At 36.2% G+C, this 16726-nt stretch overlaps 1 protein-coding gene across 1 annotated transcript; it reads right to left on the minus strand.

Annotated features, from left to right (window-relative positions):
- On the minus strand, positions 32-16726 carry LOC109823876 (sucrose nonfermenting 4-like protein). Its single transcript, XM_020390302.1, has 11 exons — positions 16420-16726; positions 16250-16337; positions 9897-10079; positions 9651-9782; positions 9343-9402; positions 6768-6857; positions 6324-6458; positions 2046-2190; positions 1783-1956; positions 1099-1162; positions 32-566 (listed from the first exon to the last, which is right to left on the minus strand). Exons 1-11 carry the CDS (start codon positions 16485-16487, stop codon positions 458-460), a joined length of 1248 nt encoding a protein of 415 aa, XP_020245891.1. The 5' UTR covers positions 16488-16726; the 3' UTR covers positions 32-457.

The raw sequence follows: 16726 nt of genomic DNA on the forward strand, positions 1-16726 counted from the left end.
AAACTCCAATCTTGAATGTAATATTGTCTAACAAAGCATCTCTTCACAAAACATGATGCTACTCTCCTCAAAATAATAAAAGGAAGAGGCCTCACAAAGTTTAGTTAATTCTTTAAACTACTAAAGGATGCTTAACATGCAAAAATCAGGGGGTTCTTTGTCAAACTTAATAAATTAAACCAGTTTCTTGAAAAACTGGGTATAAATGAAAGGGATTTCACGTAATTTTTCCTTGAATAAAGAGAACAATACTAGATCAAGGTATAACCATTTCCTGTAAATAGTGGTGAAATTGTTTTAGTATTATGTTAGATAGATTGAACTATCTTGCAAATCCAGGTATAAATGAAGCTCTTGCAATTTTCCCTCCATTAAAGCCGATATATATGTTGGACAAAGGTATGAACATAAAATCATTTTCTGCGAAATAGTGACAAATTGTGTTAGATTGATAGAATTACAAGTAAAATGTACAAGTGAAACAGTCTTCACTTACTTGATTCATGGTTATTTGGTCCAGCTGAATGCGAGCATACATATCATCTTTTGCTAAAGCCATAATGTCACTGCATGAAAAGAAGACATATTTATTGATGGTCAGGATGCGTAGAAAAAATCAAGAAAGGAACAATACAGGATGTAAGGTCTTTAGCAAACAATTCAGAATGCATTCATATAGAAAGCCCCATTGCTCGTAATGGTAACATGGGCAGAAAATTCCAAACAACAATTTACAGGCATTTAGACTTTAGAATTAAGCCAAGACAGGTTTGGCTGGCCGGCCAGGTATGATTAAGGAAAAAAGGATACGAATAACTAGTAAGAAACATTATGTACGGCTGACAATGGGTAAGAGTAAATCCATAGTTTATAGGCAAGGGTATACACCTGTTTATTGACAAGTATGAAATTTTCTTACCCATTGGTATGAATGGACATGGAAAGGGTAAGGGCTTTATATTTTACCCTTTTACCCGTTTATATAAAAATATAATAATATAGTTAGAATTTTCTTTTTTTTTAAATAAACATATCAGCAAAATACTACTGCTAAAGGGGAACCTTGTTTACACATTAACAGGACATATAGGTAAGTACCTGCGAGAGTATACATCGATTAAAGATCCGCTGCCATCCACTACCGGAATGGAACTTATTCTACCTGGAAAAAAAGAAGAACGGAATAAGTACAGTGTCCATACATGTATATTATTAGTGCGCCAAAATATCTTGACAGAGAACAGAACAACTTAACTCAGCCAAAGGGGAAAAAACAAGGATTGATAGTGAATCATGCATGAAATAATAACGAAAGGATTGTACAAGTCACTAGAATCCAATTTGATCAAACAAGAAACTGAGGTGACAATAAACAAATATTTTGATGTAATACTTAATAAACCTACATAAATCCAATAATCAAGTCTGAGATAGGAAATCCTTCACGGGAACATATAGAATTCCTCTTTTGATACATAAAGACCCTAGTAGAATGTTCCAGCAAATTTAATAACGAACTTTGAACTTTGATGAATTGATACTGTAATAATTTAATATTTTTTGTACTTGCATAGGAACCTAATTATTAAATTAAAGTGTTGCATTAGCTCTCCAATCTTATGGTTGCCCTCTGTATATCCAACTCCCTAGTGTTTAAAACTTATACACCCCCATTTCCTTTTATTATGCGTGTATGTGCAGACATATGTGTATAGGGAGATAGACGATCTTGAAATAACAGATAAAATAGAAAGGACAACTACTCTTCAGAGCACGAGGTACCTTTTAGTAGCAAATCAAGAGCAGAGCTCAAGGAGGCATTCTGCTGCAACACTGCTAAATGATGTCCACTACCTCTGCCAGTCTCTGGCAACCACGTGCCAACAGGAATCCTACAAACTGGATGCTGTAGTATAGGCACTGAACCTACAACCTCTCCCAAATGGCACGTAATGTCTGGATATTAAAGATACAACATTAACTGTCAATGATATTCAAATTTATAGGCTAAATGTTAAAGTAGGTAATGTGATACATAGATGTACATTTCAAAATTACAGGAAGGCTCGCGACATTCAACAATGGCATGCATGAAGAATCTGGCAGCAAAGATCTGAAAATAGGAACTGCTGATATCTCATTGTGCAAAATCTTAAGAGCTACATCTTTCAGACAATCCTGATCTGAGACCTTCACAAGGAAAGTACCAAAAGATGAGTAACTAAAAAGCTTCAAAGAAAATCTAAAACCAGGCACTCGACAGACAGTCAGACTAACATCACAAGCATGCTTGGAGGATGCTATCATTAATACAACCATGTTGACTACAAAGAAAAGCAAATAATCAATATTATGAAAATAAGATAAAAGGAAGTTGCTAAGAATACAACCTCAACAATCAACAAAAGATTGCCTTATGCATTATATTATATAAGAAGACAAATCCCAGCCCAACAAATGTAAAAGATAAATAAAAGAGCAATGTATGGTTTATAAGAGACTGAAAATTCAAAGGATAACACAAATTATTAGCTACCTAAGTGATTGAACAATCATTTCTTCTTATTCTCATAATTTCCCATATACGATATATCCTATATGCATCCAAAGTTGGTATAGAGATATACATTACGAGAGAAAACAGACATTATTTGAGGTCTGGAGCATGACTGTGATTATGGTTTGAGAGGCTAGACAATTATACTCGTCGCAATTTGACTAGTGATTACCCATTACCCGTGGAAGCAAAACCAAGGCAAAACCACCATTATAAGTCACGGCAGTCTCCATGTTTTCTCACGTCTCTTTTTACTAGATATTTTTTGTGCTTGTGCTTCAATAAATTTATGTAATAGGGGGTTTGATATAACAAGGGTATGACCTGTTGATGCAGCACAGGTCTAGATCTGACACGGATGAAAATTTGATTAGGATTTTAACTTTTTCAGTAGAATTTGATTTCATTCTATATAATCTTCTATTTTACTTAGGATTTCTTTAAGATTTAATTTTTATATCTCTTTCTAGTTTAGGTAGGATTCTATTTGATTGCATCTTGTACTTGTGTTAGGATATGATTGGATAGGATTTTGATTTGCTTCCTTTAGATATAGGTGCTCTTCTCTACAATAAATAAGATGTAATCCTCCATGAGGAATAGACCATTGATGAATAAAATTTGAGTTATGAAGATTATTGAGCATATGAATTAATGGTTCTTTGTAGGTGAATTGCCTCCTCTGCTGTGAAGCCTATTATTTAGGCCCTTAGGTGTGAAGCCTATTCTTTAGTGGCGTATCAAGCCCTTAGGTGTGAAGCCTATTCTTTAGTGGGGTATCAAGCCCTTAGGTGTGAAGCCTAAGCTTTTGTCGGGTGCGAAGCCTATTTATCTCAAACCTCTTTTCTTTTAGTTATCCCGCGTTCAAATTGGAGCCATTGCCGCGTCCCCTTCCACCTATGCTTTTAAAGATATTAAGATGATTAAATGAGAGGGATGACAGTAAAATGTGTAGTAAAGACCAAGGAGGCAATTTCGGAAGACTTTTACCTTGAAAATTAATAAGATAGAAATTGCTGAAATAAAAGAAAGAGGGAAGAAAATATTATGTTCTCATTGATATGAATAAGAGGTTATAACCAATATTTATACACTTTATAGAATCATTGTAAAAGTAAAACTCTAATAAGAAAAGGAAATGTATAATAGAGGAAAGTCCTAAGTTGCAGGTAGACATCTTCATATAAGGCAACCAATAATATGAGATCTTCGAATGGAAACTACCTATAGGGATCAATGATACGAAGAATTAAGATAAGTGATGTCATTCTCGCACACATATCTTCAATCAGACCAAAGACAAAGTTATCTACGTGTTTTCTTGTAAATGTAAATTTTGCTTATTCATGTTTATGTTTGTGTATGTGTATGGGCAAGCATGTCAAGAACAATCATGAAAAAAAAAATATTAAACTAATGGTATACGTTACAACTTCTAAAGGTTGTACATATCACACTTCAGATTTATGTCAGGTTGTATCCAATGTGGGGACATGAGTGTTTTCATAATTGTGGCTAGTCTTATGGTTATCGGATCTCTCTACACTGTCTCTAGTAAAAATGCAAGCTATGAAAGAGAGTCGTTAATTGCTTAGTTAAGAAAAAAGGGGGTTGGATTACTTGCTAGTAGAAATTGATTATATCCAGGTTTGTCTTGTGAGTTGTGACTTGTGAACTTTATTATTCTTTCCATTGTGATTCTGGGGTACTAGATTAGCCGTCCACATTAAAACTCGGCGGGCTATGCTGAGAATAGACTTTGGAAAATGTTCATAAGCAGTGTCGTAGTTTGTTCTGTTGGAGCAAAGAGACATGTGAAGTTCAATACTTCAATTCCTGAAGGGTCAGTGCAAAGATGTGATCTATGGCTTCCGCAGATGTACTTCAGTTCCTGGAGGGTCAGTGCAAAGATGTGATCTATGGTTTCTGCAGCTGTTTGTTAGTCCAATATGTTTACATGTGAAAGGATACCGACGCGTTGGGCATGCCCCACATGAGGAGGAACTGAGTCCTGAGTCAACAAGTAATGTACTTTAAATATGAAGTAGGGACCAAGACATATTGGCTTAGACTTATGGATCAAAGTGGGTCTCAGTTCATATTTAAGGTCCATGTTATCCAAGAGGTCAAAGTTCTATTTTTCAGGAGGAATGTCACGCAAGAAGATCAAGTAAATATCATAAAGAAGGAATGACCACAACTCTAACTTTGTGTATATTCTAAGAGGAGATATGTGTGGAAAGATGGTGGATAAGATGTGGAGTGCTGCTAAAGAAGCAGCAGCAGTGACCACTGGAAGTACAAGGAGTGGCGGACGGTCAGAGGCAACAGCAGTGCTAGAGTTTATACTTCATAAACTGAGGCTATCAAATTGTGTGTGGTATATCGTCCAGTGAGGGAGAAATTGTAGTGTTAGGATGTAGTGTTGAATATATAACCCAGCCACCACAAGAAAAAGAAAAACAGGATGCACTTCAACTGATGGGTTTTCAAATGGGGAAGACTATGTCGTGCAGCTGTAGCCTTGTTGTGCACCAAACACAAAGAGGGGGCCAACTGAAACCATGGGAGGGTTATGAAAAATTGAGAACATGTGACCTAGAAGACGTGGCCGCTGCAATATATTTGGACTGGGATTGGAGGCTGATTGAGGAAATCCAGGAGTTTAACCCCATTTTAAGGGCTCCAAATGCAGTAGTGGACTTCGGATTGCTTTTGATAAATGAAGATCAATGGTGAGGGAGTCTCAATTTAGATAGCATTTGCCAAGCAGTTGATGGTGGCTGATTTTGTAGATGAGGTGAGGTTTCCGGTCTCATATTTGATTGATATAAGTTACTTCCAGAATCCAAACATGTTCTGGTACATGATTTATATAGTCATCGGGTTTGTCTTTAGAGTTGGTCGTGGTTGGATGGAGATGGCGCATGGTATAATGATTGTGGTAGTATAGTGCAAATATGTGCAGTCATCATGATTGGTGGGTTTTTTTTCTCTTGTTAGTTGTTTTACTTTCTGTGCTTGAGTAAGTGAAAAAGGGATCTCCATCCCCAACATTCACGTGTAACAAGATTATTTAATGTTCCATTATTTTTCTACTAGCTTGATTTTCCTCAATCCCGAAACTAGCTATTGATCCATGGAACAAAAGACTAGCTTCAATGATAGTGGAAAATGATTTGACAAGTTTCTACAAGAAGCTTTTAATTATGGGAGAGAGGAAAAAAGGTTCAACTCAAGTATCTATAACATGTACATACCCATTCAATGACGAGAAATAATAACCACCACTCTCTTCCATGACAAGCAACCTTGGTAGTTTCTTCATGCGACAGGTGATTCTTAGTTTATTACGATTCAAAGAAGTTTTTAACGGAGGTCACATTCACAAAAGTGAAGGTAAAAACAAAATCTGGTGTGAAGCTTGGATTGCTCTGTGAGAATGTGGTGTGGGTTTGGGTATCAGTGTGGCATGTCTGTGGGTGGGTGCTTTCTGTGTATGGTTTTTTTGTATTTTTTTCCTTTTTGTTTGTTCTTTATTTTTTGTATATTTATTTATTTATTACTTATTTGTTTATTTTCTTTTTTTTTCTTTTTTTTCTTTTTTCTTTTTTCTTTTTTCTTTTTTCTTTTTTCTTTTTTTTGGGGCGGGGTGTAGATTGCTTTGGATAAGGGTAAATGAAGACTTTTGGAACAATCTTTTGTGCACCAACAAGTTTAAAAGAGACAAGTCATAAAGATAGTTCTTGTGAAGAAGATTTCTTACATGAATCAAAGGCCTTAAATTTAGGCCTATAGGTCCATTGCACTGTCTGTATAGTTGGAGTTTTCCTTCTTTCCAAGCAGAAACTGAGTGCATTTCTAGTTCTTCGTTAGCGAGCATTCTTTCATTCTTCTGCAGCTGCATATAGAGAAAAAAGCTAATAGCATAACAATAAAAATAAAAATAAAAAAAAAGAAAATTTTGCATTGTAGCAAAATGCATGATCTATTAAGAAAAAGAAAACACTCAAAAGAGTAATTAATGAAATAAAATTTCACCCAGTTATTATGGTTGCCTTGAAATACAAACCCGAGAAAATACAACTATGAGATATAACTGACTATTGACAAACTCTCCAAGTGTATGACTGAGAGAGAGGGATAACATTTTATCATAGTTTTAACAGGAATATGAGTTAAAATAATTCAAGCAAACAAATAGTCGAACCTCTTGTAAAATTAATATGAAATCAGAAGCAGTGAGCATCCCCGTTATCGTTGCTCTACTATCATCCCAAATAGGAACAACAGCCAGACCCTGAGAAGGCAAAAGAGTGGTTTGTAGAATAAAATTATACTCCACCCAAGGTATATATAATTTGGAAGAAAATGTGGGTGGAAGGCATGTCAATATAAAAGCAAATTCTCCAACCAATTCAAGTCAAATTAAGAACTACAATCAAAAATGAAATATGCATGTCAGAATCACATGCCAATTGGTGCTCAAGCTTTTAATGACTCAAACTCGAAAAGCAACAACAATTTATTTGACTGCAGATAGAACATTGCAAAAAATCCTGTTGCTTATTGGAGAATTTGCAATTTATTAGGAAATTTTTGATAGATTATGACTAGTTATTCTTCCTGATGCATTTTTTTTAAGAGTGATGCTGACTTTGTTGCGTGATGGTGATGTGCTGGGCATGAGCCCCTCCTTGGCATTTTACCAAAAAAAAGTCAGTTTAACATTTTATTCAGCACACCAGAATTTTGTGAGCAAATGTCAAGTTTTTTCTCACAACGAATGTTCTCTTTAAGTGCTTTTACCTTGCACTTGTTTTTCGAGAACTGCCTATTTTGGGTTCTAAACGCTACAAAATAGTGTAATCTTTTCCATGAGGATAAGATTAGATAATCATGATCACAAAGAGATGTCTCCGGAGTTAGACTCTAATTGAGAAGCCACAATGAAACAAAATATTTCAAAAAGTAAAATAAATGTCATTTGAGAAGAATAAAGCAGAAGAGTGAACTTCAAGAAAGATTTTTATGCCAAAATTTGTGCTAGAAGAAAGTAAAACTACTGAACTATCTGGGGTTGACTGGAATGATCACAGATGTTGTGTTCCGATAAATGACATCCCCGGCCTGGTGAACCTGCAACAAGAATTACCCTTACATGCATCTTTTTGAACTTATTATTAGTTAAGTTCCATTTGTATTCCAAATGGTACAAACTATTCTATTTTCCATGAGGATAAAATAGAATTATCATGAACAGAAAGATGGCTACTTGTCAAGATTCACTCTAATTCGCAAAGGCTCCAATGAAAAAGGTTTACTAAAATTTTACTGCCTTTCTAAATTGCATAAAACATAAGTTATTGGTTAAAAATAACAACCTGAGAGACAAGAACATGATAAACATGAGAGAGACAAATCGGCGGCATGAAAGAAAGTCTCAAGGCTCCTTACAACTGAAGGCATACATATACTAAAAGTTTTCATGTTCTCCAATATATAATGTCAGAAATTAAGTAGGCATGAACTACCATAACTGATCAAGCTCACCAGCTAAGGAACTTAAGGCTCTGTCCATGCTGAATATGAAACATAAAAGCAACTTCAGAAGGCTAAAAGAAACAATTATAGCAGATTTTGCAAATACTATCAAAATTGACCTCTACACTTTGTACTGCCAGATCAGTGAGCCAAAGTATTTACAGCAAGAGAAGGGATGGCTAGCTTGTGTAGTATAGTAAGTCTCAGAACTCTCATAGAAGAAAAGGTGTATGAATGGGCAAACGTAATAAAATTTGCACAAGGGCATCACCTTGAAGTACAATAAAAAAAAAAGGAAAAACAAATTAGCAGACCTGATGAAACTAGTCATTGCTATTGTTACTAATGTTTAAACCTGTTCCCATCATAATGAACGACTAGTGGGCAAGTTGGTAGCTATGTAGATTCCACTTTTTCTGTATTAGTTATGCAGTTTAAAGATGTTCCTGCTTTAACTTTCCAATAACATTTAAGTTCAAAAAAGAATGTATATGACAAATTCATGATGGAGAATTGTGTTCATATCTTAACCATAATGTAATCCAAGAAACCATTCTTGAAAAAGATAGAATTACTAATAAGAGTATACAAATGGATGCTCCAGAGAGCATGGATGTTGCTACCACCTAAATCATAAGATAAACCGATTAAAGAGAGAAACAGCTATGGCTTTCTAGACATAAGGAGATAACGAACATATTCATATGAGCTTCAGAAGCACATGAACAACCAGAAATGGAAAAAAAATCACTTTCCAAAAAATGTTTCTACAAATCTTAACCAGCCACAATGATTAAATTTGACAAATCTATCATTCTATCAATTTTATAGGGATTTATTTCTTATTAAGCAAAACACATAGAGGTGGTACTGAATGCCACAGGAATGTTTGTGCGTAGTGGTTAAGTACCATATGGAATAAAGACTTAGATCTACATGCAGCCCAAAATGAGAAGAAAATCATCGAGTGAACTTTTTCATTTTTCATAAAAGGGTAGCCCAACGCACGAGACTCCCAACATTGTGGGCTCTGGGGAGGGTCAAATGTACATAGCCTTACCCCCGCATGCGAAGAGGCTATTTCCAGGATTTGAACCCATGACCTCCAGGTCACAAGGCAACAACCTTACAGTGGCGCCAAGGCTCACCCTCATCGAGTGATCTTTTTCATATTTATCAGAAAAAACATTGAATAATCAGAAATAATAACTGAAGGGTGATAATAGACTCAGCAAACATACTTCTTCATACATGATATGGAATGCCTGTTTAACAGGAAGCTGAGCACCTACAACGAAGACCTGTAGAGTCAACGGAGCACGTTATCACAAAATGGAGGTGAATTTGTGAATTAAATTGAAGGAAAAGAGAAATATTGTTTGCCTATGAATTTAAAAAAAAAGCCCTCGTTTTTCACACTTAATACCCATTTTGTTAATGTTTAATTTTACATCCCTATCCTGAATAGCAATTTGAGTTTGTACTGTGTGCAGTTATTGAAATAGTTGTTCTGGCCACAGTTCAATTATCGTAAAGACAATATGTTCACCTTGCTCGAGACTGGAAGGATATCATATATAGTTTGATTTGAGAGGATATTGGAAATCCCTCTACGAGAAGTTTGTATCTCTGCATCTGGGATTGGAATCAACGACCCTGGTGGCATGTAGTTCTGTGGTGCCTGATTGTTGCCAAAGAATTATATCACAACAAACAATCAAAACTCATTCAAGTATATCACCAGCCATGCAGAAAAGGAGGAGAGATGAGGACAAATGTTAGGACAAGGATTTACCAAATGTAAAGGAAGGCCATCATTTACATGCATTGTTCCAGATACATAGGGATCGTAGTGAGGGACTGGACTCAAAATGTTTGGCTCCTCTACAAAAATTACATTGTTTACCATTCCATGATCCGCAGGAATAATATATTGTTGTTCATCACAGCGCCAAACACCGTCAACCAAGAATCTATACTGAAATACATCAAAAAGAAAAGAACATTATTGAAAATAGCTGTGATACATAAAGCAACCTGCAAACAATCTAAGTTATAAATATAGAAAAGTCCATATTCTACATTTTTTCTGAATTACTTGAACGTAAAGAAGTATGAAATGCGGCAATTCACAAAAATCATGTGATTGATCCTAGTACTTACAACAGTATAAAATATTATATCCATGTTCTAAATGTTGAAAGATCAAACTATTGATAGCCAAATCATGTTGAACCTACTTAAGCTACAACCAAGAAAAAATAGTCATCAAAAAGAACATTCTAGCAGTATTGCAGTGACTCATGGAAACCAAAATAGATTATGATTTTTTTATGTGCTACTAAATCTGATTTAAAAAGCAGTAGCAAGAACAACCCCAGAGTTCAAGACTTGCATCCAGTATAAATTGTAACTCTGGGTTTCAATTTAATGTCCAGCTTTTGTTTCTTCCACTTCAATTTATACTAAAAACAATAGACCTTTTTTCTCATGGAAGAGGGTGTTTGCATGTTTGTGTTACTTTTGGAGCATCTAATCTTAAGTTTCCACACCCTTTGACATGGAAGATTCCACTTGCAGCAGCAAAATTCACATATTCACACTTTGAGCATGCACTTGTATCCAAGGCCAAGAACATGAAACATTCTTGATTGCGCAACCCAAAGCTCGAACCAACCCAACCATTGAAATGTAAATGGTTTACCTAACAATGTCCTGAAAACCCTCACCACAATTATAAAAAAGTGGGGCTGGAGGTATGTGGGTATATGAGAGAGAGAGAGAGAGAGAGAAGCAGGCACAGATGCGCACATAGTAACATGAACCTGCACGTGCATGTATGATTGTGACGTGCATGTATGATTGTGTGCACACACACAAACAGAAGTGCACGTACATATGTTTCTTGCAAGAAGTCTATGGTTAAGGAATTGTAAGTACTTTCTCTTCCTCTATCTTTCTCTTTCCACAGCAGCCACAGAAAACATTATAGGCTGAAGCCAACATGAAATCTGAGCACCGATATAGAAGGAGGTGCAATCCACCTTCTCATGGTATGAGTTGGATGTCAAACATCAATTAGCCATCACGCACTACAATCTTTTCCTATCAGAATGGTATTCACCATGGAACACAACATGAACTCAAAAAAAGGAAAATTTCATGAGATACTAAACCCCTATGAATTGACATCAAATTCAAGGTCAAAGGAACCACAGGCAAGATCCTGCCATAAAGTCGTATAACGCCCATTGACAGGTAGGAAGATTAATTTCTTTTTGTTTGCCCTTTAAGCATGTGCAACCAAGGAATCATCAATAAAGATACCCTAGACCGGGAAAAGAGCCTGTGATAAAACAAAGATCAAACGAAAGAGATGTTGATGGGAATCCATAGAGTATATTCCAGGAGAAAGAAACGTGTGATTGATTCTGGAGGATATTGATTGACTTTGGAGGATATATGGATTGATTCTCCATATATTTGTCATGATCTCAGATATTTTAATTGATAGGGTATCATATTAGTTTCTATTTTTGCTAAGATTTGAACGTGATTTAGGGATTTGATTTGATTTTGGTATGGTTATAAATAATAATGTAAGGCCTCAGTGATAGGCAGACTATTTTGATATGATATTTCTGAGTTTTTAAATTAGCATGTGAATTCCTATGAGGATGTGAAGCCCGGGTGTGAAGCCTATTTTATTGTTCTAATCAAATCACAGTCTTTCGTTATACCCTCAACTTATATCCAACCCTCCACTCAAATAAAACCCTACCTCAATTCAAAACATCGCTGTCACTATTTATGTGAACAGTAACCCACAACTGTTCGCATCCAGTGCTGACCACTGTTCACGCGATCTTCTTCCACCTTCTTCGACACCTGCTCCGGTTATTGTTCAAGCCTTGCATTTGACTACTGATCACGTGAACACTGTCTCTAACGGAATTTTCAAAGCCCTAAACTTCCTAAACATATTTAATTGCGAGATTATTTCAGATCTAAGTTGATTGCTTTGTGGATTAATTGTCTCTTTGCTTATAGGTGTGTGGTAAACTCAAATCCAAGTTGTTGAGGTCTAGTTGATTCTTCAATTTCGTGGATTAGTTTACCAAGTTTGTAACAGAGCCTTTCAACTCAGTCCTGATTCGGATCTTTAATGATTTGGGTGTTAGTTCCTTACACACCTCAAGTGAACTCTAAACAGTGTATCAATTTCCTATTGATTATCTTGCAATCTCTTGAGAGTTGTAGGGAATTTATAATTATATTGAGTATTGATACTATTGTGATTCCTTGCATGATTCATCACCATTATCGTTTTAGGGTTGCACTACATCTTTAGTTATTTGCTGGTTAGTTTGCATTTGCATTCAGTGCATGCACGTAGCTCACTTTAAGGACCTCCATCTGTGTGATTGCTTGTCTTATTTGCATTCGTGTCCTCCCGTGTCCTGTCCTGCGTCAGATGTTCTAGGGAATCACATCATCTTTAAGGTATAATGCAAGTCAATGAATCAAATGTAGTCACTTTACAATTCATAATGATTATATCACCATTCATAATGATTATAATTATATGCTCTTGAATTACTTTCTTCGCATGCTCAAATGCAATCATAGCAATATAAATGGAAATCAAAAAGAAATACAGTAAAGAAAGTTAAAGAGCCTAAACTTAAAAATATAAATCATGGAGTATCAAGGAATATTACATGGGATATCAAGGAATATTACATGGCATAAAAACAATTTGCACAGAAGGAGGACTCTTTCTCAATTGCAATACCAAATTCCTCCGCCTCCAGCCCCGTCTCATTCTAACCCATCACTTTCTCTCTCCTTCCTCCCCTCATCACCAATTACCAATATAAGACGTCTTATGCGTACAGATTAAGCAAGAACTTCAACTAGTAAGTGTTGACTACTTTCCCAACTTACAATCTCCAATCGTGAAATTGGAGTCAGTTCTAGCTTCTCTATCCATACTATAAATAACTAGCCTTCCTTTTTTGTACAATGAACCAAATCCCACAAATCTTTTCCTGCATTCTCCAACACCCTTTTCCTTGATCCAAATTGATCATGGCAACCCTCACCCACCCCAACCCCCACCCCAACCAAATCCCAGGCACTCCATCCAATATCAAGTTTAAAATTGAAAAAGAAAAAAGAACTCCTAGATTTCTGTTCGCATGACAATATCAATCAAAACCTCCTTCCATGGTACCAAAACCTACCACTTGCACTTCCCCCATCCATCAGATCCACTGACTTTTAAGCTGTCACATCTGGAAAGGCAAGTCTCTCCACTTTATTCATTCCAAAAACAACTAGATGCTACCTCAGCATCCTGAATTTTCAAATTAGAACCTCACCAGGAATAATACTCTGTTGGATGATTCCCAACTACATCTCCTAAATGAAGTGGCTGGGATGATCCTTATTGGTTCCCACCTTTGTTCTCAAAAAAAATTTCCCAACTATTTCTTGGATTATAAATGTCAAACGTCTCAATTTTCATTTTCTCGGCAGAAGTGACATAAGTTCGTTTTGAATATTTAACACAAAGGGAAAACAAAGTTGTGTTCCTTTTCTCTTATATAACTTTGTATAAAATTCCACAGCAAATGACTACCCTTTCTAGTGTAAAAACTATTGCCACAGTATTTATTGAGCCCTCTAACAAGTAACATATAAGATCAAAGGAAATTTTAATATGCGCTTTAGTGTCAGGTCCCAAGCCTTGGGCTTACATTTGCAAGGGGAAATAAAGTATGAAAGTACTAGATTTCCAAAATGTATTGATAAAAGTTTGATGAGTGCTGCAAGTCTAACCACTGAAAACTATTCAAAAAAACCATAAATAAAAATGCTTCTACTAAAAAAGTAATCAGTTAGTCCCTACATCCTTGATGTAGATTCGGCCTTGAACATACTTTTGTCTACTGCATCTTCTAAATTTCAAAAGCCATCACTACAATATTAGCAGCTCTCTCACATACAAAGTGTCATGAAAAACAAATTCTCCTTCTAATCGATAGGAAAATGCCCATTAGTAGCATGTCAATCATTTCCATAGGGACTTCCCAAATTTAGTGTTTAAATTGCAATAAATAGAAACCATGAGGGGGCATGGGAGCCAACATGAGTGATTCTATTAATTTAAACCACAGTGTGTGTGCTTTAGCTGCCTTTCTAAAGCATTTGCAAATTGAAATGCACATATCACTCAAATGGAACTTAATGTAATGCTTAAAAACCTTTCACCGCCCCCACCCCACACACACAACCACCACCACCACCACCCCCAAAAAAATATTGATAACATATTTCTACTGTTTATAGATAATTGATTCCAACTGAATTTTATTCAAAACTAGGACAAGAACAAAGAGGAAAACAATACGAAAATACAAAATAACTCAAGCTTTCAACATAAAATATCCTTGCATTACCCAAAAAGATGCCAAGAAATTCGAGTAACTTGATTATACTTAAACTACTCCCAAAATGAACAGTCTTACCTCTCACATCATATGCAACCTAAGTTGCATATATACGGGTATGGACATGAAACATGGTAAATTTATAAACAGTGGAGTATAGGACATGATTGAAACACAAAGGCTGAAATCATAGCTTTGGGTTAGATCTACAAAGGACCCCTTGAATTGTAATTTTGAACTGAATACTCAGCGCTTGTCCAACAAGTTTCAAAAAGAGGATGTGAGATGTAGGATATACGTCCAAGAAGTGTATGATGAGTGTTTTAAATTAGAACATGCATTGTATAACCGATTACACTTCTGAAAAAAATGCATGCATATATCCAAGAGTGTCTGAGAAGTGTTGGCGTCAGTGTCAGGTACGGATACGTGATGTGTAGAGTACGAATACAGCTTCATGATAGAAGTACCCACGCAACGTAGCATGCAACTATATAGCTGACGTTTTTAACCCCCCAGATACTTCTTTATTTATTTAAAATGCCATATTCTCAAAAAAAATCTGAATGGTTGCTCCTTTAAGTAAAGAAGTAACCATTCAGAGAATGTGGCAGTTTAAATAAGTGGTTACTTCTTTACTTATTTAAACTGTCGTATTCTCAAATTAAGGCAGGAAACCAATGAAAATCACCAAAGAAACTTGTATGAGCCTAACGAAATTCCGACATTCACTGGCAGAAGAAGATTGCTGAGGACATCTTTCTAAAACCAAGTCATGCCTGGTGCTCTTTAAATGAACACTCTTAACTCTGAGCTTACACTCAAGTGATAAATATTATATTTTTGGTCCAACTTTTGAACTTCTACGACCTCCACCAGTCATTGACTATAACTACCCCAAGCCCCAAGTAATAAGCCTCTTCTAGTGATTCCAAATGCAATCTGAGGTGACATAAAGACATAAATTAAATTCAGATTAAAACTCTTATATCCTCATAACACACTATCAAAGCACTGAACCAAACAAACATCAACTGGAATAACTTCGGTTTAACCCAAATATATGCAAAACTAGGATAGGAGCAAAGAAGGAAACAATAATAAATTACAAAATAAAACAAAATTTTCAACATAAAATGGATGACGAAATAACTCGGATTTGACCCCCTAATAGTATACCTTAAAGGCTTACACTTCCCCTACAACTGGCGCTCTTACCTCTCAGCTCACATGCAACTGCATAACATGAGATCTTTAATCTTGAATTTTAAACCTTTAAATTACACTTAACAAAAGTTTGCTAAACGGTTATTTCTTTACTTATTTAACCTGCCATCTTCTCAAATTAAGGCAGGAACTCAACAGAAAATCACCCCCCGGAAAAAATCGAACAAACCTAAATTCCAACATACATTGCCTTAAGAAGATTGTATAAAGGAAACCCATTTAAAACCAATCCATGCCTTCTGCCGCTCTTTAGATGGACGTTCTCTACTCCGAGCTTGCTTACATGCAAGTGATAAAAATTAGACATTTGGTCTAAAGTTTGAAGTTTTAGGACCCTCCACCAGTCTTTGATTCCATAACTACTCCAAGTACTAAGCCAATCCTAGCGATTTCAACTATAACATTACAACACTACCGAATCAAGCAAGCATCAATTTTAAGAAAAATCGTAGTTTCAAGCATCCACCTGATGAAACCCTAGCTGGAGATCACAAATCGTCTGGAAAACCGACGGCGAGCCCTCCACAACGGCCATCGGATAATGCTCCAGCCAGCTAAAACCCCAAAACAAAAATCCGATCAAAAACCCAACTTGGCCTCAAATTTCACCAAGAAAAGAAATTTCCAGCCTCAAACCTCGAGAAAGAACCGCAGAGGAAGACCTGGCGACCTCCGTACCGCCATTGAAACCTCGTGAGAACCATCCCAGAGCTCGAGCCGATCGCTGAAACCCTAGATTCTCGGCCTCAGCTGAAGCGGGAAGGAGTCAAGTGAGGGATTGGGGGCAGATTTGAGAGGAATTGATGAGGTTTCCGCTTATGGAAGCAAGAGGGAGTTCATTTTTGGGAGGAGAGAGAAAGTGAAGAGTTATATAGAAGTCTCCGCCGGTGAGTTTGATGGTGGTGGAGGGAACGATCCATGGTGAAATGGCGCGGTAAAAAAA

This window comes from Asparagus officinalis, chromosome 9 (assembly GCF_001876935.1).
Source record: "Asparagus officinalis chromosome 9, Aspof.V1, whole genome shotgun sequence".
In the NCBI taxonomy this organism is placed as follows: Eukaryota; Viridiplantae; Streptophyta; class Magnoliopsida; order Asparagales; family Asparagaceae; genus Asparagus; species Asparagus officinalis.

What these genes read in the sequence shown, in the direction of transcription:
- LOC109823876 (XM_020390302.1), bottom strand. Translation starts at nt 16,487, where the DNA reads ATGGTTCTCACGAGGTTTCAATGGCGGTACGGAGGTCGCCAGGTCTTC. An exon ending in TCCTTCCAGTCTCGAGCAAG is followed by an intron (nt 9,403 to 9,650) that starts GTGAACATATTG and finishes TTGACTCTACAG; the next exon opens with GTCTTCGTTGTAGGTGCTCA. An exon ending in TCCATATCATGTATGAAGAA is followed by an intron (nt 6,858 to 9,342) that starts GTATGTTTGCTG and finishes TTGCCTTCTCAG; the next exon opens with GGTCTGGCTGTTGTTCCTAT.